We start from the raw sequence: 24,226 nt of genomic DNA on the forward strand, positions 1-24,226 counted from the left end.
GAGAAAAATGCACTTTACCTCTTCCTACTTTTTATTACATTTTTTTGAGCCCATAATGATAGACTTATACTAGCAGCAGAAGGATCAGATCATAAATTATTTTGCTTGTCTACATGCAGTCAACAACACCTGAGGCTCTTTTAATAATAATGATGATAACAACACCACCTGAGGCTCTTTTAATAATAATGACAATAACAACAACAACAATTCCAACAACAACAAAAACAAAAGAAACAATAATTTTAGAAGTTTTATAAATAAGTTTTAAAACTATGCTTCTGCACAAATGGGTTTTCAGTCTTGCAAGACAAAGAAGCCAGAAAAGGAATGACTGAGAGAAAACACACGAATCCTTCTCTCAAATGACTTATCAGTTAATAGTATTCTACAGGAAGAAGAAAGGTTTATAGAGTTCTGGAGATGGCAGACTTACAGCCAAGCTTGAGTGAGTAGAAAACACTGGTCTGGTCTGGTCAAGGCAAAATATAGCATGAAAATGAAACCAGAAGAATGACTGGGAAAGCATATTCAATCATATGGCTGGGAGGGGAGCACAGGTACAGAGGGCTTCATACTGTCAGCCTACTCCTATTAATGTCCCAATCCACTGAGCCTGGAGATCCTGCTTCCAAGCTAGAGCCATTTACTGTCATCAACTCCCCTTACTGTCATCAACTCCATTTTTCTATGTATTCTTTTCTAATGAAAATTCCTCTTCTTATAATGCATTTTCTCAGTTCAGAAGACTTGACTTTCTGTGTACCTCTGAATCAAAGTCAAGAAAACATAGAGCCAGGGATTGTGTTGGTGCATTTTGTACAGAATCTCTTCAAACTGGTAGCACTATGGGGGCATGTACTCAGGCATACAAGGAGAGAAAACAGTCAGGTCAAATAACATCCCAGCATTAAAAAAGAAAAAAGGGACACAGACTCAGAGATGCTGCATTATACAAAGTCAAGAAGCAGGGTTGCAAAGACCTCTTGGAAGAAGGAATTAAGTAACACTGGGCCGCAGTGGTGGTAAAGCATCAAGTGCAAAATTATCTGGTGGAACACATAGAAACATGTGAGACTGAGGTACTTTCCATCTGTCGACTGTACAAATGACCACAAGAGGCAACAGATGCTTCAAATACAAATGAAGCTACTTAGATACTGTAATATATAAGTAAGCAGTAGCTTAAAATTTCAAAACTAGTTATTTTAGCAGGGTAAATTATTCCTGCACAGAGTTCAATACTGTCTTGAGTATTCCTGGTATCAGACCAGACAGCTTAAAAATAATTACTCTGTCTTATGCTCTGTCCTGCATATACTCATTAGGTAACAGAGTTATGACCACGAACAGCCTTTCTACTGAGTGGATCAAGATTTAATTACCATGATTTCTACGTACCTCAGAGCTAAAAAATGACTATCCTAAGGTTTTAAATCAGCCTTCGTGTTCATAATATGCATGAGAGGTAAACAAAAGCTGGCTTTAAATTGCAAAAATGTACTCAGACTTTAGCAGCACTGTAAGAACAGCTGAGCTGCTTATTTCTTCCTCATTTTGCCTGCTCACCTCTCATTTTCCATTCCCCTTGTTACTGTTGCTCTTCTGCCTTCTTAGGAAGTCTGAAGTAGAGGAGCTATTAAGCCGTTCAGCATTTTTGGCTTTGTTATTGGCTCTCCATACCCATTATCAAACTGCTACATTTTTTCTTTGTCAGATTTTTGCTTCTTACATGCTTTTTATATATAGATAGAGGTGGCACAGGCTCTGAGCAACAGCGAAGAGTTTACAAGAAGGGAGTAATACAAAAATAAGAGTAGGAAGGTGAAATTATGCAGAACTGGCGAAGCAGTCATCACTCTTGGCTTAAGAACATTCCAGTCTCTTAATTTATATTTCCTTAGATAATTGCCCTGCTCTTTTCCTACCTTTTTCCTCCCCTGACACCCTCTTTTTTGGTCACCTTACAGTTCAAGTACTACACAAAACAAGAACAGCCTTAATTCCTGTAAGCTGCTTCTCTCACACAAAATCAGTGAGCCTTTGTAGGCCAGCTTTCTCTTTCTTTCCTCTGATAGGTCTGTCAGAGAGAACAGCTATATTCCACTGCCACAAGTCTCAGCATACACTGGTACTTCCCTTTACAGCTGTGCTACTTTAGATTACTACTTCTGGATTAATGGTCTGACATCCTCCCAAACCTCCCCCCAGTTTGCTTGACAGTTCAGTAAGATCCTGCTATCAGTGAGTAAAGTGATGCACAAAACCACACGTGCTGTCTCAAAGAACCTGAAATGCAGGCACAGTGGAAAAAAAAAAAAGGAGACAGACTTTTTCCCACTTCCAGTTACTTATCTGCTTTAATCTGTTAATAGTAAGGGGGTTAGTAACATACCTAGGAAGACACTGCTTCTGGATAAACACTTATCAGAATATTCTGAATTCATTGAATAATAAGAATGAATCAAATCCACCAAATAAATGCAACAATTGTAAAAAAGAAAAATATAAGTAATTCCTGCTGTGCACTGTCAAGAAGAAAAGGCCACAGTTTCTCCATACAGATATACTGGAAGGTGTGATGGCAAGGACAGAAATTCCTCATCAAGTTAACCTTGAACTTTCTAAAGCAGCTGTTATTCAAGACCTGCCTATATGAGCAAATTACCATAAAGTAACATGCTTGCTACTCTGCTGAAAGCATGTATATACGGACAGCTGCATAGAATATGTACAGCATCCTAATTTAAATCCTGTTAATTTACTCCTATAGCAGTGTTCTTAAGCAGATCAATACCCTGAGCATCTCTTACTGCAGTTCTCTCAGGTGACAGAACTGCCAGGCTGGCTGTTATTCTCTATTAGATTTAGCTTGCTTTTGGAAAAAGGATGAATTTAATAAATTGCAAAAATTTCACACGCCACATGATGATGCCCAAAAGACACAGAACAAACCTCCAACGTACCTACTTCAATCTTTGAAGCCAGCAAAACAGAAAGGATTTTACAAATTGTTAAACAGTTTGAAGCACTTACCGTCCTGAAGAAACCTGCTTAAGTGAACCAGCACTTTCAAACAACTGTGCTCTTGCAGCCACTCTGAAAATAAAAACACCACCTTACTTTATACTTAATTCATTGATTAAACACACAGACTAGGTCCACTTTTAACCATCTAAAGACACAGACACTTTTTTTCTTTTTTAATTGTTTTAATTATTCACTTAGAGAAACTGGGGAAATTCAAAAGCTGGATTTAAGTCCCTATTGAGCAGCGTTCTTAAGGACATAATGTAATTGGGGCCACCAACTTCCACATGCTCCAGTGCCTTCTGAGTCAGGAAGGGAAATCTCAATACCCTGTATTTAAAATAATATTCACAGATGGCCAATAGATATATTGGAAATGCTTTTACTAACACTCTGTCACTATCATGCTGGAACTCTAAGCTGCACAGGACTCTCTTTAAGGCACAGCAGACTGTGAAATGGCTACAGTGAACCCTTCCAGTTTAAAAAGTGAAGAGATTGAATAGAGCCCTGCAGTATTTGGGGAATTTCTTGGTGCTCTGAACATCTGGAAATCACTTGCTCATGAGGAAAGAGATATTCTGGCTCAAAGTCAAGATTACAGTAAAGATCTTCTGACTTTGAAGTCTGTGCTAACAGCACTGAGAAACATTGCTAACCTAAATGTCAACAGACTAAATTTTGCTTAAAACTACCCTCCTCCCAACATCAAACCAAAACCTGTTAGAAATCAGCTATTTAATATGCAGCAACTGAAGAAATTTCAGAGCAGGAGTTTGGGTTTGGTTTTTTTTTTCCCTTTCTCCAATTTTGGACTTAAATAAAATCCAATGATCTTCTTGACATTACAGCATGGACAGTAAGAAGCATTTCTATTCCTTTAAGCATTACATTTCAGAAGAACCAGGCATAATAAAACTAATAACTTTACAAAGATATGTTTTTTCATCATAGATCTTCTCTCTAGTCTAATGAAGTCAATGGGAGTCTTTTAACTCACTTCAACAGATTTTGCGCAATGCCTCCTTTGTTTACAGTTTAATGAAGCTAGATAGAAATTTCACACACAGAGAAATATTAAAATCAAGTATTCATGGCTGCTTCTTTAACTACTTATGCACCTCTCTGGGACCACTTTATAGCAGACAAGTATACTGTAACCAGACAAATTTCCAAAGGGCCTTGATGACTTACACAGATCCTGGTCTTTGATAGCCATTACTTGATGCAGTATCTAATCTTGCTCTCCTGCACACTTTGGGAGGCAAATCAGGGTTTGGTAGAGCCTTTGGTGTATCTTTGGTATCTGCTGAAGATAAACTCTGTACAGATCCACTGCAGCTTTTGTTACCTAAAGAAAACAAGAAAATACAGGGAATAGTAAATGTAATTTGAAGTTGTTCGTAACATGTGTAACATGCAAAACAAAGTTTTTGTTGTTGTTGTGTTATTTGTTTCTTTCATGTAAAAGACAAAATAGGCAGAGAAAGTACTTACTAAAAGAGAAGAAACAGCCTTTCAGACAGAAAGTGAGAAGAAAAGCAGCAGCAATAAGAATGCACAAATGACATTAAAATTGTGAAAGCTAAAAATGACATTGCACTTAAATAGCTAGATAGTAGTGTCACTAAAAATTAACAGTATAAACAACATTTATAAACTAGTACACTGCATGAAATTGTAGAAAAAAGTTATGTTGGAAGGCATCTCAGGAAGTAATCTAGTCTAAATTCTGTCTCAATGCAGCATCCACTACGAAATCAGGCCTCACTGATTTGTAAGAATTAGTATTTCTGTATCCACAGACGTTTATTGCATCTTAAAAAATATTTCAGACTGAATGATCGTGCTTTGCTTAAAACAACTGCTATTGTAACTTGATAAATCAAATCTACAGCTGTACAGACTGCATCGGACACACTAGAGTCCTCTTAATGAATATAAGGCATGGCCACATGTGTCTTTAAGATGACTTATGTGTGGATTGCTGCCTTGTTTGCATATACATTCTGCAAGACAACAACTGTGTTTCTTTATTCCGAAGAACAGCAGATGCTTAATAATGCTTTAAAAGCTGTTATAAGGAGATCCCCCAAAAGAAAAATACCTATATTAGTAATATTGTTAATTTATCATATAATTCTATATTATAAATGTTAATTGTAATTATCAGTCAACATTATTAATACTGTTAATATAACACTAATTCATATATGGAAGTCTTATGAAAAAGCTTGTACTATCCATGGGGGGCTGAGAGGAGAGAACATTCTTAAACTTTTAGGGATCTGCACATAGCTACATATTTAGTCCACCTGTACTTGAATTACTTATACTATTGACAGCTCAGTGGCAAACTTGGCACTCAAGTCTACTGGAGCTCACTGTTTCAGTGCTGTTAAGTTTCATAATACAAACCACTACAAATATACTGACTTCAAGGTGTTTCTTCTAAAGTAACTTCCACATAGCTTCCAATATAGTGCAATATCACCTCATGTTCTCACAGAGATACTCAGAACAGCAAGGGTTCACAGGCATTCCAGCTAACAGCATTTAGCAGAACTGTCTACATTAATAAGCTATTTTTAAGCTTCTCTGTCTGCAAGAAGCCCTGTTCACAGGCTTATACTGGACACAGGCTCAGCTTACATGCTTTGAGGATGTTCTTTGAAGCAGCATTCCTCTTTCACTGAACAGAAAACTGGCATCCTAACTTGTGCACTGAAATGGCTTCCTAAAGCTGGTTTTTTTGCACATCATGTCTATATACAGCACTATTCAGCCATAATCTTCTGTTTAAGCTAACCTACTTGTAGTACTGGATAACAAACCATGCAAGTAGGGCAGATTGAAGCAGTCATTCCATCAGCAGGGTTTCAGACATAAAAGTTCAAACAAACAAACAGGCACACCAACAAGGAGTGACAAAACTGTTATTTACTAGATATGTTAAGCCTGGTGCTTTTAAATTTAAATACTAGCTTTGATCAGTATCAGTCATTGCAAGGATTCATTTCTTTGACACAGTGACAGAACATAGCTACCGACTCTTATACACCAGCAATCTTCTTACAAGATGGTCTAGATGAGGAGAGTACTCTAAATTCTGAGAAACGCTGGTATCTTTTAAGCTGTTTGAACAGTACAGATAACAAACAATGGAAACATCTCAGAAACCGTTTGAAAACTGAAAGAACATACCATAAAAAAAAAAAGCCTAATTAATACAATGAATTAACTACTGCTTTCAGATGCAGCTCTTGTTTTTTGATGCATCACAATAAACACAGATGTCCTAAAAGACCTTGGAAATTACCTTCAGCTGATGGAATTGATCTAAGGGAAGATGCTGAAGACCTTTTCAGCCCAGAGAGACTGCAAGAACTCTTTTTGGTCAGGTCTGTTGGTGGAGAGGCATTCTCTGGTCCAGTGACAGAAGCTATACTTTGGCAGTCTGACTCCACATCTGTTTTGGTTGCATCCTCCTTTGATGAGGATTCTGGACTTGTAGTCCAGAGGCCTGAACTCTTCTGGCCATTAGAAGAAGCAGGAGAGGCAATCCATGGAATCCCTCCTGATTTCTCCCTGGGCTGCGAGGGTGTGCATTTGGTGGTGCTGTTCTGCTCAGAGGAGTGGGAAGAGAGAGATTCAATGCTGCCCATGGGAGTGCTGTCTGGGCTACTGCTGTAGGAGTCACCTAGGGAGGAGTGAGGGGTGGGAGAGAAAGAAAAATAATTTACATTTTCTAATCATGTGCATTTCTCTCATGCCATCTTTAGCTCCTTGTACCTCACTTGTCACCAAACTCATTAATCTGTGGTTTCAGAGGCAATGAGTCAAGACAAAATACCTATTTAGTTACACTGTTTCACACATATTCTTATCTTTAACCTGGGAGAGCTGCCTTTCCTGGCTATTTCTTTACAGCTGATGAACACAGTGGGCTACAGGCTGAACTACCTCACACAGAATTTTGCATTTTAAAAGACTTGCCAGCAATACAGACAATCCTTAGAAAATTCAACATTGTCAAAGCTGCAAGACCTTTGTGGTGAATATCTTGCTGGATTTCCATGCTAAGGCAAATGTTGTGGTTGTTGTCCTACTTACAGTCTTAAATGCATGACTTTATTGCCAGCAGGCACAAGAACTAAGTTTTAGATCAGTTATGAAGCTGCTGAGTATCTCTGCAGTCTCTGTAAGACTAGTCCAAAGTCTGTCTATAGGTAGCCTATTTTCTCAGTCATCATCCATTTCCTTTACTTACAATCCCATTCCTTTACTTACAATTTGAACGCTGAACATTTGATGAATTTCTTCAGTTAGATTGGTATTAGAGAAAGTCACCTACGTACACAAGAAAATCTTTGTACTCATCTTGTTTCCAGTAATCTTTTCCAACAAAAAGTAGAAATACCCTAATTTGCTGATGATATAAAGATAAAACATACATCAGAACTGAGGAAGGACTGGCCTATAATATAGTGATGGCTGAATTATTTTGAAGACTGGATTTAGTCTATTCTAGTCATACACTGGTTTCTAGTAGGATTTTTTCCCAAAAGCTAAGAGAGACAGGTTTCACAAATTTCACAGGAAGCAGAAAACGTGTATTCTTCAACAACACTGTAGTTATAAGATGTACAGCTGCTTTTCCTCCAAATGTTACAATATCCTTGGCAACAAGTGGTCAGAATCCCTCACAATACTACAGATAAGGTCAGAAATACCAGTGCCTTGCACAATGAGTGGCTCTGACAACAGTAGTGACACTGGTACAGTACTGTGAAATACTCTGTCCTCTTCTAGCCATAATTCTGGTATTCCAGATTAGATTGTCCCTCATCTTGCCCCTTTACAGACCATTAGGCCCTTGAAAATGGAAAGACTGGTTGAAGTCTGAATTTGTCAGATACATTTTCTGTAATTTTCTATCATTCCCTACCATTTGAAACCTGTAGTTCATTTTCTTTTGCCATACAGAATTCCCTAATTTCCTGCAATACAGTTAGATGTCTGCGCTTCATTTAAATGATGACTTTAACCCACCTAGTAGTTCAGAAATTGCTCCTGCCAGAAGCTAAGGCTCTCTCTTGCCTGTCTCCAGCCACACCTAGAGATACTTGGCTGGGAGAATACCTCTGCTTATGCTTCAGCCTTCCAGGCATAACTGAGATCCTAACTGGAACTTGCATAAGCAAGTGCTGAGCTTGAGCTAATAAGCAAAGCACAAGTGGAATGCTCTTTGATCAGACATAGTTCAAATTAAGCCACCAGCACAGGATGTGTCTGAATGAAGAATCACAGAATTACAGAACGGTTTGGGTTGAAAGGACCTTAAGATCATCTGGTTCCAACCACCCTGTCATGAACTTGTATACGTTCTGCAAAATGCTGCGCATAAATGCCCCTTTGTTATGCTGGCATTCAATCACTGTAGTTACACAGTGAAAAACAGTTGAAACTTGTCCAATTTGTCCTCTGGGTAATGTAATTCATGATACCTCTGTAACTTCTTACTCAAGATCCCATGCAATTCACACTGGCAATCAATATGTTGGAAGCTATTGCTCTCATTTAGTATTTAAACTCTCACTGGCAGGAATCGTGTACCATAAACATATGGAAATGCAGCACCTGTGCAGGACTATACTGAGGATACATTTCCTAACATTACAGAATTAAGAATTACAACAGATCCTCAAGAACGGATGCACCTTAAGTGTGGATTAATTTACTTTAAGAGTTTTACGCAAATCTCAATAGCGTACCAAGGGACTCAGAAGTTTTTCTGGAAGTCTGTTGCAGTGTAGAACTTTTAACAACTTAATCTTTGCTAAAGTTGTAATACTTCTTACTTGTATAGCCAATAAGTAAAAAAGTGATGGTCCGCTAGATGAAAATGAATGAAGTGAAACTTTTTAATAGCCACATCTGGATGAAAATGAATAAGCATTCTAAGCAGCAATTAATTATAAACATAATTCCCTGCTGTTAAACAGTAAGCCATATGATATGGTTCACTGTTTCTCCCCAAAACATTAGCGTTTGTTTCGATTCCAGAAAACTCCCCAAGTTTCAGTGGTTTTGGCAACTAGGCAATGGCTGGCTTTGAACCAATGACCAGTTTCATGCATGTGAAAAAGGCCAAATAACGGTCCTGACCTTGACTGAGTTACATTTATTACAGGAGGAGAGCAAAGATTCTATTTACAGTTTCTCAACCTTACTAGTCATCTTACAAGCGAATGAGAGTAACTTTGTACAACAAACGTTTGAGTTTCCAAGCAGACTACATTTAGGTTAGAATACAAAGGCTACTCTAAATGACTTTTGAACACTGTAGGCAATACAAGGCTTTCCTAAAAGCAAACAGCCTTTCTCATCTGAGAGAAGCAAGGAATGTGGTCACTGAACAGTGTGGCTGTGACTCAAGAGAGGTTAAAAAGCTGATGAAACCCCACCCGTTATTTTTATAATTATTGGAATACAATACCTAATGGATATTACTCAGGAAAGTTAAAGATAAGACATAAAAAGGAAGATAACCAGTCAAGAAGAACATACTTACTGTCAGGATCTGCAAGACACGGTGTATATCTTCCTTTAGGTTTACGTGGACCTGTGGAGAGACAAATTGCTCTTGTCCTTCTTGAACCCGATCGGGACTGAGGTTGGGGTAGAGGAATATTTGGGTCTGGTGCAGTGTGAAATATCTGCATAATTTTTAAAAAAAAGGGGACAAAATGACATAAACAAAGAGGTACTCTTACACTTGCATTATTAATTCGTTTTCCTTACCACTGTGACTGAACTTAATCCCGTAATAGTCTCAAACATCAAAAAAGAATAAATTCACAGAATACTAACTTTGCTCTAATCTCATTTTACAATGCAAAAACCAGAATACTGAGCTGTACTTAAAATTTATACAAGTTATATAAAAGTATTTGTTTAAATTGTTTTATTTTATAGCCTTTCTTAAGAAGTGATTAACAATCTAAATTGGAAAGCACACAATAAATGCTTATAACTTCTGCCCTAGAAGTAATATTTTTTTAAAAATATTATAGTTGCATTTTTTTCTCTGCATTCATGTGAAAGCTTTTGTATGCCATAGAAATGTGTCATAGTCATAACTTATTAGAATCCAGTTCATATTTCACAAAACCACTTTATTTTGCGAAACAACTCAAGTTCGATGAGGAATATCTTTCTGTTTGGAGCATCTCCTCATTTTTATCTTTTACATACCACTGGTCAATTTTGTGCTTTACTGCTGCAGAAATAACTCATTTTTTTAAGGGTATCTGACTACTGTAGTCTGATACAGGTACACATGAGGTTTTAAAGAACTCTGCAGATAAATTTGTCAAGCCTGTCAGCAAGAGCAACGCAGAAGGTCCAATAATTTTCTTGATTTTCATTTGTATCATCTGTTCTGCAATATCCAAGACACATGCAGCAGAGACCCTAAAAATCTGCTTGTAAATTACTGCTCTGGAGGATGACCAAAGCAAAACGTATGGCCAGAAGATATGCAGGTTTTAATTTCAGATCTTTCTCACTTATTCATCCTAGTGTAGACTTTAAACTCTACTGAAAACCGCTTATGGCATTCTGTGGAATTCTGTGTAATGGAGATGAGGTTTTACAAAGACAGATTGCCTGAATAAGCTACTGAAGGAATAAGAAGTGTCCAATCTCCACAGGACCAAGTGTTGTAGGCTAAATACCATGCAAGGCCAAAATACATCTCCACAAGGATTTCTGGATCCTCTCTCAATAGCGCACTCCCAGAAATGGATGAAGTGAGCAATGAAAAGATACCTCTATGCCATTCACAGAAGTGGAAGAAAGGAAATACACTTCCACGGCAGAAAATACATTAATGGGTGTCTTGAAATGCTCTTGAAGTACATTAATACTGTATTAGGTATTAGTGAGTAGGATATTAATAAAAAAAAATAAATGTCTGTAGACAGAGAAACAGAGCAAGGGTGATTTTGATTTTGCAGCCATGGTCTTTGTATTGAATGAGCTTGTAATCTTCTGGAGGAGAAATTCAGTGTTGGAAATCCATAATACATGTATTTTGGAGTTACAGCCAAGGAGGCTATATGTATCATACCAATTCTGAGGAGTCCCTAAGAAATAAAACTGATGATACTAAGCAGTACTGTCAGTACTTACTGACCAACCAGTGCAGGGGAACCTGGTATTGACCAGGAAGTACCCCTTAGCTGAGTAATGTAAAATGGAAGAAACACAAATGTTTTTCCCTTTGTTTTGTTAGTCATCTGACAGATAATATACAACAATAAAAGATCCCCAAAATAGAATTTCTTTTGATGATCAAGAGGTCTTGATTGTTCTGCTGAGTTCTGAAATCAAGCAATTAAAATAAAATGAAATAAACCAAAAAAAAAAATTAAGGAGACTTTTCAGTGAATCTGGTACCTGCAATGGTAGTGACTGAAAGTAAGTTTAAGATTTCACAGATTTTCTCAAGCCCTGAAGCAGTTCTTACTCAATGTTAAAGGAAACAGTTTGAGATGGACCTTTGCTGTGAATGATCTCTTCGGGGAAAATAAAATAAACAGATGTGCCTTTCTTCAAAGCAGAAGAGTATCTAAAGAGGGTTGAAGGTTCCAGATTATTTAGAAACTTCTAAATCACACAGATATGATGGGCACAAAACCTGTAACTAGGAATAAAAAACCTTACCTAAGATACATTATTTCTTCCTTCAGCTTTTTTACTTTTCATTTAGTATCTAAACTAAGGAAAAATGACACAATGCATAGAAATGTGGGATTCTGCTGGGGATCCATAGTGATGCTGCCTCTGAAAAGAGGAACTGACGATCATTGGGGTTTCATGGTTTTAGGAGGGAGTAGATGTTTACTGTGCACTTGGTGTATTCCCAAAGGACAGAAATGGTCTGAAAGACTCTGGCCTGATGCACTCAGGGGAGAATCCATGCATTTACCCAGAGTTAACCTTCATACACTGCTAGCATGAGAGAAATGTAAGTGCTTGGAGCCAATTTATGACCTTCTCATTCTGCTTTTTGATGTAATGACACAGAGAGCTACAGAAAGCAACTGAAGATTCAGAGCAAGTCCTTCAAAGCATGGAAGATTATACCCTGGATCTGTACCTTGCACAGTGACAAAAGACTTGCCAGGAACACAGACCCATAGCATGGGGTGGGAAGAAGGTATTCTTTCTATCAATGACTTTCTACAAATGCTGTTATTTCTTATTCTTAAGAACTTAATGATGGTAACAAAAATAAGATCTTAGTTCCACTTCACAAAACAGATAATGTCTTTCTACCTTTTCATAATGCTCTATCAGAATTTCAACGACGATATTCTGAAACTTAATGTTCATCATAGCAGCCACGGTTTCTTCTTGGGCTCTCATCAGAGTTGGTCCAAAGATAACACCAAGGTTGGATACAGTCATTAGATTTTGCTGACTGTGTAATGATACCCTTTAAATGAACACAAACAATATGCAATTAAATTGTGCTAAACTGCAATTCCAACAGGCAAAACCCTGTTAATGCTACTTCTTTAACAAGATCCCAAGTTCTCACCTCCCCTTTAAAAAAAATTTTTGAAACTTTTACTTCTACTAGTCAGAATATGGTGTAGTACAACAATTATATTTCCACTAAGGCTCCCATACTGCAATAACTTAATAGATAATGAGCAGGTCTTTCTGGAGTAAGTGTGTGAGTTCCTGACATAATTGACAGGGAAAAGCAAATATCTTTGGAGGTCTCTATAGAATGATCCAGACCATCTAAAGTTTAGGAGTCTTCGGGTAGGCACCTATCCCTCTCTAATGATTATGCAGGAGCTTAAACACTTGACAGTGGGTTTACTGAAAACACTATGTAGGTAACAGAGGTCAACAATATACATCAGCTTTCATGTAAAGGAACAAAACTTAGTTACTGAAAGCACTTAAGTACAATAGCATCTCTTTATTAATATCTTGAAAACGTGATCAACGGGGTCAGTGGTATCACTGTTTTGGTGGTACAGATTACGTGAGATGATCATAACGACATCTTCTGGCTTTAAAATATAATAACCTTTTACTTCCGTATATTCGGTTATTGTTTACCTCTTCTGTCATTTTTCTTCTTAATGTAGAATTCAGAAACTTAGTTTTCCCAATAATATATCAGATAATAAAATGAAACCCATCAATCAGTAATCCTCAGTGCCCTCTTCTCTCCTTATGAATAAGATTTGCCAAATAAAAAATGTATCATCTTAAATCCTTCAAAATAACTGCCAGTGATTCCCAAGTCACAGCTGCCCTATTGCCTCATGTCTCAGAAATATCAGGCCAAGTAAAGATTTTATAATTACATTAATGTTTAATTATACTGAATCTGCTAACAGAATCAGTTACTGAGGCACTTGTTCACATTTCTGCTATCACTGTCAAGAAGAGAATTTATGGCCATTTACTATATAATTAAAATAACTCCTGTACCATTTAAAATTAAGAAGCAGTAGTATCTATAAGATACTGGAAACTAGCAGGTAGGAGCAAACTGTATCTTCTGTTTTCTCTGTAACAGACCTTACGTTTGGCTTAGGTGAGTAAAGGGTGGTGGGAAGACCGTTAGTATTTTAATGGAAACAGAATTTTAATTACTCAGCTCTAGGCTTGTTAGAAAAATCTAAAAAAAACCCCAAACCCTTTGCAATGTTACTCTGCTTTGTGCTGCACAGTAACTGTTAAGGTCTCTTACACAAACATAGTCTTATAGCATAAAAGAGAAAGAAGTGTTTGTCCTGTGTTTGGGTTTCCTTGGTTACAAATTTAGTAGCTTGTTAATAAAAGGAATGGTGACTTTAATAACATTGTAACCAAAAAGGACTTTTTACAATGCATTTCAAAGACTCAATTTCTTGCAAAAGAGAAAAACCCCATGCCTGCAAATGGATTATTTTGAAAGCTAATTTCCCCTGACCTAGTCTTACTGTTGCTGGGCTACTGAATAGACATAGGCCAAGATAATCATGCATTTTAGGTAGCTGTAAGGCATTCATTAAGGTGCAGTTGCTTTCTCCTCAAAATCTCTTTCTTTTAGTAATATCATCAGTTAATTTTTGATGCTGACAAATTGCAGAATCCTGATTATCCACCTTAGCAAAGTACGGTGTTATTAAATCACACCAAAGAAAAAATATTCTTTAAATTAGACAGGTAATTTGACTAGGAACGTTTAAAAACAAAAAATTAGTTACCTATGTGAAAACACCACCACACTTCCTGTGTCTGTCTAGCTGCTGACTGAGTATATATTCATGCAGTATCACCTCTGCAAGGTGCTTTTCAGGATTTGCTGGTTTTGTTTGGTTGTTTGGTTTTAGTATGACCTACATCCCACATCATCTAGATCATATTTAATTTTGCACAGTGACACAAAAGTCAAGGTAGGCAGAGAGGTAAAGACCTTAAGACATAAACCAAGAAAAAACCACTATTATCCCTATTTTGTAACCCATAGTTAAAAGGTATACAGTATTTTCACCTAGACACAAAAGCATACATAAAGAACTGAATAGTTAAAAGAAATACAGGGAAAGGATGCATAATTTGAAACTGTATTTAAAAAAAAAAAAATGAAGAAACAGGAGGCTGGTTTGCTTTCGGTTTTTTTTCCGTATTTTCCCATTTTCATAAAATGAGGCACTTCATCTGCCATTTGTTCCTTGAAAAATCTGACACAGTGGTAGGAAAAAGATGAGGAAGGAAGATAACTAATACACTCAAGAGAATAACTTTGAATTCGGTCTCATTAGAATTGCTAGCATAAACACCAGCTGGCAAATTATATACAAAGAAATAAAAAGGGATGAATTGAACGCTGGAAAGAAAAGAATGGAAAAATTTCAGTATAAAACCATAAGATTACATTTGTTGGAAATGAGAATCACATCAAAGAGAAAATAAGCAAGACTTAGAGAAGGGAATACTGCAGGCATGTTCTTCCTTAGAAATGCATTTGTGATCACATTAGGAAAAAAGAGGACAGGAAAAGAGGTCAAGAAAGAAATGCCTGTCTATAACTGATTCTGCCTACAAATAAGTCAGTTCTACATACACATATTTCTGATTTTGGGGCTTCCAGACTAGCAGCTTTTACAGTAATCATTAATCCCTCGTTAAATGTTTTAACTTCTAGCAAGTTAGCAGTAGATGTTGTAATTTTTAGCTAATCAAACAACCCTGTGAGTAATGAGAGTTTTGAAACATACTTTCATCTGGCTCTCTGGGTTACCCCACGTACAAGACACAAGGTCTGCCTAACCAGTTTTTCCAATGGAAACACTCAGAGTAGCTCACTATCATGTTAGTTCTTCAGGGGCTAATGACATAAAGGGCCAAATATTATTTTTTAGAGCTAAATTCCTATCAAGGCAGTCTGCAAAGTTCTCAGAGGAAGCAAAACTGCTCCACTGTAGACAGCTTACTGCAGGTTGTGGCTCAAGCTGTGATCAAAAAGGAATTGCTGGGATATAATGAATGGAATGAAAATAGTATGTCTTCTACATATTTCAGTCATGTGGGCCTTATCTGAACAACTGATGCTTCATTATTCACATTCCCAGATCACTGGTAAATGTACAAATATATAGCACCAGAAAGAATAATACATATTAAAAAGTATTCAACAAATACCAATGAAAACTGACCAATGATTTACTAAAATGTACATGAAAAACATTTGAGGCAGAAACAGAATAAATTATAATGTAAGAATAGTGTGGAATCATAGGTAGTGACATAGAGAGATGTAATAGAATAAAACCGTGTCTTTTTTATCTCACAGCACATGCTAAGGTAATTCAGTAAAGAAAAAAGATCATCAGTTCAAAGAAGTGCAAAATCTTCTCCATCTGACATTTAATTAATACTCACAGAAACTGGTGAAAACCCCCACACGGGGTTTGGACATTTAGGCAGATCAGAAAAGTATAAATAATAACTTCAAATTAACACTTCCAAATGATACTACAATTCAGAGGAGTTAGGAAAATAAGCTCAAACATGAAGGACAAGTGAATTGTTCTCCGTTTCTGATACAGTGTGGGACCTTGAGTCAGATTCAAAGCAGTGTTTTCTAACAATCTCAGCATAGTTTTAGATGTTTCTTAAATATAATTAGTGACAATTCCTGTAGTAAGTAGGAATGTGAATGAAAACACTGAGTGGGTTTACTCTATAAACATAGTTGGTCATCTTGGTGATTCTTCATGGTAGGTTGGTTTTTCTTCTGTTTCTTTGGTGAGTATTCTTGAGATATGTTGAGAACAGCATTTTAGAAATTAAATGTAATTTCAAGTGGCATTGTTTCAACACAGAGACTAGTTTAAGCAATACCGACAAATTCAAAGCAGAAATAATCACATCTTACAATAATGGCAAAGAGAAAAATAAAAAAGAATTACTTGACCAAGTGCTTGATAAGGATGTCCAGCATCTCTCTGTTCTTCTCTGGTAACTTATGCACAAGTGCATGCACTGCCTCAACTCTGTAGTTCTGATCATCTGACTCTATTAAACAGAAAACAAATATTGTTGATAAATCAGAACATGTGCTAAGATGTGACTACAAATGTCACCAATGCCAATGCATGCTAGTACACACATGCATTATAAGGAGCCAAACAAAATCAGGCTTTAAAATCATGACAACAGTTTGATTATACTTTGTACAACATTCTGAAATTTGTATTTCAAGTAACTTGTCAAAAGCAGTTACCACAAATACTGGAACCAACAAAAGGCTAGTAACTGAAGAGATTAAGGGTTAGAAATAATACTACTTTATTTATTACTTTACTTACTAACAGCAACAATGAAATCTTTGTGCAGCTTGAAAGTCATCAGTGGTTCTGAAAGACACCTGGTTGTAAAAAACAATATTAAAAGAACATTTAAAAAGCATTACTCAAAGTCTTTTTAAGTTTTATGGGTGTGATTATGATAGCCCTCAGCATCTGCACAATGTGTATTCACTGATGGTTGGTTACAATTAGCATATAACTTAGTCATGCACATAGTCTGAAAATTTGAATTGAAGCTGGTGTCATCATGTAGGTTAGTAAGGGAAGTTAGACTACGGCACAGAGACTGTTTTCTGTTTTCCATACTGCAGAAGTGTAATAAATACAGCTGCTTAACGTGGTAAGGTAGACTACAAAAACAATCTTTTGCCCAAGAAAAGCAAAACCATGATGAAATCTGGGACTGAAATTCTGATCTGGGAGATCTTAGAAGAGTCATCTCTGAAAGGCAGACTGTGAATTGCCTTACTTGCTACTGCTAGCTCATGCAATTTCACAAACACAGTACATACAGTGATTTATGCTTCTGAATATGTATTATAAATGTCTTCAACCAAAGCCAGCCTTTTCTGTGAAGTGTACATTGGCATTCCACTATAAATCCTAGGCGTGTTTTCCAGATTGAATAGGGATTTCTAATGCTGCCTTCTGTTACGTAACCTGTTTAGGAAATCTAGATTTTTAGAAGGCATAGAACACCCACCATCTAGATTTGATATTTTTTATGATGTTTCTTTTGAATATTGTAAATTGAGACCCATAACAAAATTCTCTTGGAAGTATCATGATTCTTGAAAATTCTGTCTCATTACCAAAAATCTTCAGAAAAAAATGACAGTGCACGAGGGACACTGGGACACTGTGTTTGTGAAGACACCAACAGCACAGGATAAAGCCCTGTGCTTTTGCAGAGATTTTTATTCTGCTCCAACAATGATGATATGAAACTTCATGGTACACAGCTTAAGGGTTCCAGAAAAGAAAGACTGAGCACAACATGCTTTGCTGTTAATGTAGAAAATTTTAAATAAAAACATGCAATTAATTAACTTCTGCCAAATTGAGGGCTATATAAGCCATAACTAGCTTAACAATGCAGAGAGTGTGACAAATTTTAGATTTATTATTATGGGCAATCATGGGGATATTAGGCAAGATAATAATATACTCAGTTATTACCATGCTAAAATGTAACATGGTATTAATAAGCAAAAGATCAACGGGCCAGAAAAAGAATACTGAGATTTGTGCAGCTTCACACTTACCTGAGGTAGTTTTTTAGTCCACTTGTTATTGTTTTATTGTCCCAAAGTTCCATATCAATATCCATATCAGGAGGAGATTTAGGGGCTGGTAGAAATTTGAATTGTGATTGTGTTATAGTTTGACTAACATGCTAACTAGAAAAGCGACAAAACAGAAGCTAATAAGTCATTTAGCTCATGTGATTACTTAGTAGCTGGATTAACTACCAACCTGATCAATTTGAATCTTTTAATCTCTGTCAAAGTATTAATAAAAATGCATTTAGCACTCATTTAGCATCTGTAAGGTAACTATATGCGTTATATCAAAGTGTTAAGTAAGCCAAAGCCAACAGAGAATTACTAATTAGCTTAGACATTCAAACACAGGCATCAGAGAGCCCAATTAGCAAGGAAAGTGAAAGACTGCAACAACTGTCTATTAAACTGAGCTATGCTGTGTTACAGTACTAAGCTCTGGAACACTTCTGAAATACACCAAATATGCAGCAATAAATAGAACTTTAAAACTTAACAGAGAACTGCATTTTAGTAGTAATTTGCTCATGTATATCAATGATAACATGCAGAAATCAAGTACTAATGCACACAAGAAACTAGTTAGACGAGTCACTCATTTTAAGAAAGCAAACTCAATTGAGAGGCAGTAAGTGTCAAATTCAGTTCTGAGCACAGCAGTTAAGGCAAAAGGGACCACAGCGCACACACTGCATAACTTACAAACGGTCACATCAGATACTTACAAAATATGGTGTTCATCAGCTTTTGCACCTTGGAGTTTACACCACCTATTCTGTACAGCCCCAGGATTGTAATACCTACATTGGGAAAACAATGAAAATACAGCGATGCCTCCTTTGTGTATGTTTTCAAAACATCTGAATGTATACATGGAAAGTTGTACAATTAAATTCTCGAGTACTGCTTCCCTACTGAATTCTCCTCTGGGTTACTAACAAATGCATTCCACTGAATCCATACCATAGTTACATTAGCCATAACTTTCCATGAATAGAAAGTCATTTAGAAATGACCCAATATCCATAAGGAGATAGCTGGGAAAAGTGAAAAATGAAAAAAAAAAAAGCAGTCCTAAAACACATTACATGTCAACAAATTTATTTTACCTAGACTTCAGTGGAATTACTATGTGCCTGCATGTGCTTAGACCATGATCCCTTCCAATTAAGATCTGATTGACATTTATAGGAGAAATGACTGTACCCAAAATAAAAACATACACTGTATACTGCTGCAACAGTGCAGTTGAAAATGTAAATATTCTGCATAGATCCAGTGCAAAATGGAGACAGACAAGTCCCAATTTACTCATAAGTTTCAATTGCTGGGGGTTAATAGCACAGGTACTAATAAAGTTTAAAGTCTAACATTCACAACACAGTATTTCAGTATTCCACTGCTAATTTTACTATTTTTAACTGCCTTTTAAAATCAGCAGGATTTAAGTCTTCCCTCTTCCCCACTTCAAGTCTTATCATTTAAAAACTGTTCACTTTTCCTTTGAAAACAAAATCCCAAAGTCTGATCTCACATAACATAGGTGTTTTGTTTTGAAACCCCCCAAGAAAAACTCGCAAGCTCTGAGTCAGCAGTGACTCAAAAACTATATAACATTATTACCTGAGAAACTGAATTCCTGTTGAGCTCAGTGTCGCATAAAGAGACCACCCAGTTTTTTGATTAGAAGAGAGCTGCATTGTGACAGTCCAGTGCATGGACAGAGAAAGGTTACCTCTTTTTATGACATAAAAGCCACACCTCTTCATTTGGAAGGGGATAATTAAAAACCTGCTGTGAGTTGTAAGATATCACGTCATCATTACAGTGATTATTGTTCTGTTTTCCTGCTACCAAAAAATGAGTGTCTAAACATTTTTTAAAAAAGAGATAAACCATGTGCAAAAAGAGTGAATAAAATGATGGGAATTATGTTTTGCAAAGAAACGTGCCAGCAGAGAGTACTGATGGCACTTTTTGGCCTTCTGTTTTCATGCCAACAACCAAAGTTGGGAGCTGAGGCTCCCTACAGTATTACCATGAGAAAGCACAGCTCAGTGCGCACAAATTAAAGATGTGTGCAACTGTGTATTAAGGTGTCTAAACAACATGAAATTACAGAAAATGTTTAAAACTCCCACTTAAACAGTATGTTAAAACTGTTGTTGGAACTTCTGGCAACATTTTAAAGTGTAAAGAACTCAAATAACATGAAAAGTACAAACCAAATGAAAGACACATTCTAAAGCACAGCTATAAAACACGTAGAATTTATCAAAGCAATATTTCCGAAAAAATACCCATAATAATCTAATACATATTTAATACACACCTCTTGTTTCTACAGCATGAATACATTTCCTCACAAAGTTGAAACCTGCTTCATTTAAGAACACTATAAAAAGAAAAAAAGGTAATTATTTTCTTATGTAGCAATACACAATTCTCAGTGTTTAGCTTCACATGTTAGTCAGGAAGGACTGATACGCATTTATCCATGAGATTACGATACTTATTCTGCAATAGTATTCTCATAGATAAAACCTTTCTACTCAAAACTCCAACTTTCAAATCATTAGAGGATCATTGCAAGCAGGATATTATACTGTCTTGTTCAGAAATCAGTAGATTGTCTACACATATATATTTGTGTCAATATATTAATATGTTAATAACATATATGTGGTAATATGATACTAATGTGCACTTGTAGCCCATAAAGCCAACTGTATGCTAGGCTGCACCACCAGCAGTGTGACCAGCAGGTTGAGGAAAGCGGTCCTAGCCCTCTTCTTCAAACTCATGAGACCTCCCTGAGTACTGAGCCCAGCTCTGGAGCCCCCAACACACGAGGGACATGAAAAGCAAGTCCAGAGGAGGCCACGAAGAGGATCAGGGGGCTGGAGCACCTCTACTATGAAGACAGGCTGAGAGGTTTGGGGTTGTTCAGCCTTGAGAAGGCTCTAGTAGACTTTACTGCAGTCTTTCAGTACCTAAAAGGTGCCTGCAAGAATGCTGAAGAGAGACTTTTAAAACACATGTAGGTTTAGAACAAGCGGGAACAGCTTTAAACGGAAAGAGAGTAGATTTAGATTAAATATTAAGAAGAAATACTTCACTGCAAGGGTGGTGAGACACTGGTACAGATTGCCAGAGAAGCTGTGGATGCCCCATCCCTGAAAGTGTTCAAGGCCAGGTTGGACAGGAACAACCTGTTCTAGTGTGAGGCATCCCTGCCCATGGCAGGGGGGTTGGAACTAGATGAGCTTTAAGGTCCCTGAGAACCCAAACCATTCTGAATCTAATACAAGTACACACACAAATCTCATAGTATCTTTCAGTACCCTCATTTTATTACTCAGTGTATATGTAAGAGGTGCATATAGACCTAAAGCCCAAAAGATGTGATGGGCTGAGCCCAGTTGTATGAGGTACAACAAGGCAGTGCCAGGTCCTGCACTAGGTCACAACAACCCCATGCAATGCTACAGGCTTGTGGAAAATCGGCTGGAAAGTTGCTCAGCATAACAGGACCTGGGCCTGTTGGTCAACAGCAGCTGAACATGAGCCAGCTTGTGTCCAGGCAGCCAAGAAGGCTGACAGTATCCTGCCTTGTATGAGAAATAATGTGGCCAGCAGGACTAGGGAAGTGACTGTCCCCCTGTACTGGGCACCAGTGAGGCTGCATGTTGACTCCTATGTTCAGTTATGGGCTTCTCACTATAAGAGATACATTGAGGCGCTGATCGTGTCCCAAGAATGGCAACAAAGCTGGTGAAGGGTCTGGACCACAAGTCTGATAAGGATCAGTTGGGGGAACTGGGGTTGTTTAGCCTGAAGAAAAGGAGGCTCAGGGGAGATCTTATCACTCTTCTACAACTACCTGAAAGGAGGTTGTAGTGAAGCGGGCGTTGGTCTCTTGACACAAGTAACAAGCAATAGGAAAAGAGAAAATGGTCTCAAATTGTACTAAGGGAGGTTTAGATTGTGTATTAGGAAATGTCTTCACCAAAAGGGTTGTCAAGCACTGCAACAGTGTGCTCAGGAGTCACCATCCCTGGAGGGATTTAAAAGACATGTAGATGTCTTTTAGTCTTACTAAACCATGCAATTTGCAGACATCGTTTAGTAGACTTGGTAGTGCTAGGTTTACAGCTGGACTTGTTCTTTTCCAACCTAAATGATTCTATTATTCTATATAAGGATATTATTTCAACATAATGGCATGCTTTTTCATTTAGGAATATAGACTACTGATAGAAACTTTCTACAGTTTTGTAAAATATACTGTAGCTTCAAAGCCAGTCAAATTTTCTTCCAATTTATGTTTGATAGTAACACAAAAGTTGAAGGTTTTCTCACAGTTTACATAGCTTAGGATGTGCTTTTATGTAACCCAATCATGTAATACAACAAACAGTTATTTCATAGCAATAGAATGAAAATGTATAATAATTAATCTCTCACACACGTATGCAGAAACCTGGACATTACAGAAATCTACCAATATTTGGTAACTATGTAAGTAAAGAACTTACTTTCTTCCTTCTTGCTAATAATGGCTGGCAGGGTGTAGATCTGTAGACAGAAAAAAAAGCAGCAAGTCAATCTTTGTGCTGTAAATTCTTTACCGCCAGGTTTGTTGGTAGTTGCAACAAGCTGTGAATTAGCTTGCCTCTAGGGAAATGCCAGCCTTGCCTTTCATCTTCTCCTGATATTGAACCCCCTAGCACCCAGGTTAAAGGTCCTGTGATAGGACAATCACCTAAAATGTGTTAGAAGTCAGATTTGCAGACTCCCAAATAGTCTAAAACTCAGTACAAGTACTGATCTAATTTCTGTACTGTATCAGTCAAGCAAGACACTTGTAGAAACAATTTTCTGTCTCCTAAAAGCAATCAACCATTTTTTTCCCCCCTTTGATACAGGTCTGACATCACCCTCATTCAGTGACTATTTTAAGAGCACACTAATAATGGGAAGAAATCTGACTGTCTCTTAGTAGCTTTCAACACAGTTTTATGCTCTCCGCAGCACCTTTCAAGATGGTGCTAATTGTTTACTCCATGACACTGCCCAAAAGTGTCTTTACCAGGGCAGAAACTACTGGTTCACAAATGTTATCTGAACCATCAATCATATTAGGCAACATGCTATCCTGTTAAACATTGAATATCCCAACATAAAATACTTAAAGGCTTAAATTCACTAAGAGTCCTCCTTTTCTATCTACCATAACTCTACTTGCAATAGTGTCTCACAAAGAACAGAACTGAATTTGCCTGTATTTTAAGAGTCTGAAAGGCATACTAGCTTCTTTCTTTAATAGGTGTGCCACAAAACTGTTAAAGGCAAAGAAAATGAAAAAAATATCCTTACTGGTTCCTTTCCATCCATAGCTTCGAGCCAAAGTTTTCGGTTAGATTCCGAAAAAGCCTGCAGTGTGATGATGCCAGGTCTGTCAAAAACATACACTGATGTTACTGATTTCTTTTTCTCAAACAGTATCCAAAGTCAGAATCCAAATACATATTGACATGAAGTGAACACATGTAAGACAGAGAGAAGTCAGAGAAAGATGAAAGCTTCTGACACAACAAATAACTCTGAGGTAGATTTAAGAACAGGTCTGTTTTTTAAAAGTTTGGTACTGCAACATGTAATTTTAGATGCTTAGTCTTCAGCGCTACAACCCTCTAATAGGTATGAGGTACCTCCATACTGCAAGATGAGTTATACACTTGCAAATGGGATCCCATACAACCAATTTTTTACTGGGGAGGCGCTCAGGGTGGAAAACTTAAGGACAAGATACATCAGCTCAATTTGACTAAATATGTCTATACCTGAGCTCATTATCTACTTCCTTTCATAGCAAACGAAGACCAGTAGGTACTTTTAATCTAAAGGTCATCATATCCTGAAACAGACATCCAAAGTCAATGAAAAGAAATATCCCCTAAAACAGTTGCCTCAAAAGAGCACTTTGAGATAGTATCTCAAGTCTGGAGATGTAAAGCC

The 24,226-nt window shown here is 37.1% G+C and overlaps 1 protein-coding gene across 2 annotated transcripts in view; it reads right to left on the reverse strand.

Moving 5' to 3' along the window:
* ARHGAP42 (Rho GTPase activating protein 42) overlaps window positions 1-24,226 on the reverse strand; it is a 154,828-nt gene that overhangs the window by 5,395 nt on the left and 125,207 nt on the right. Inside the window, exons 11-22 of one of the 2 annotated variants that reach the window (XM_061457833.1) lie at window positions 23,585-23,663; window positions 22,744-22,783; window positions 20,538-20,600; window positions 18,931-19,005; window positions 18,188-18,272; window positions 16,923-16,981; window positions 16,524-16,629; window positions 12,376-12,535; window positions 9,605-9,749; window positions 6,350-6,730; window positions 4,225-4,381; window positions 3,037-3,099 (exon numbers count right to left, since the gene is read on the reverse strand). In XM_061457833.1, the coding sequence (XP_061313817.1) occupies window positions 3,037-3,099; window positions 4,225-4,381; window positions 6,350-6,730; window positions 9,605-9,749; window positions 12,376-12,535; window positions 16,524-16,629; window positions 16,923-16,981; window positions 18,188-18,272; window positions 18,931-19,005; window positions 20,538-20,600; window positions 22,744-22,783; window positions 23,585-23,663 (1,413 nt within the window). The remainder of the gene's footprint in view (window positions 1-3,036; window positions 3,100-4,224; window positions 4,382-6,349; window positions 6,731-9,604; window positions 9,750-12,375; window positions 12,536-16,523; window positions 16,630-16,922; window positions 16,982-18,187; window positions 18,273-18,930; window positions 19,006-20,537; window positions 20,601-22,743; window positions 22,784-23,584; window positions 23,664-24,226) is intronic. The other variant, XM_061457834.1, reaches the window with a different exon arrangement.

Source organism: Pezoporus flaviventris, unplaced genomic scaffold (assembly GCF_033815535.1).
Source record: "Pezoporus flaviventris isolate CSIRO_AGI_PZ_B2104156 unplaced genomic scaffold, CSIRO_AGI_Pfla_v1 ptg000025l, whole genome shotgun sequence".
NCBI classification, from domain to species: Eukaryota; Metazoa; Chordata; class Aves; order Psittaciformes; family Psittacidae; genus Pezoporus; species Pezoporus flaviventris.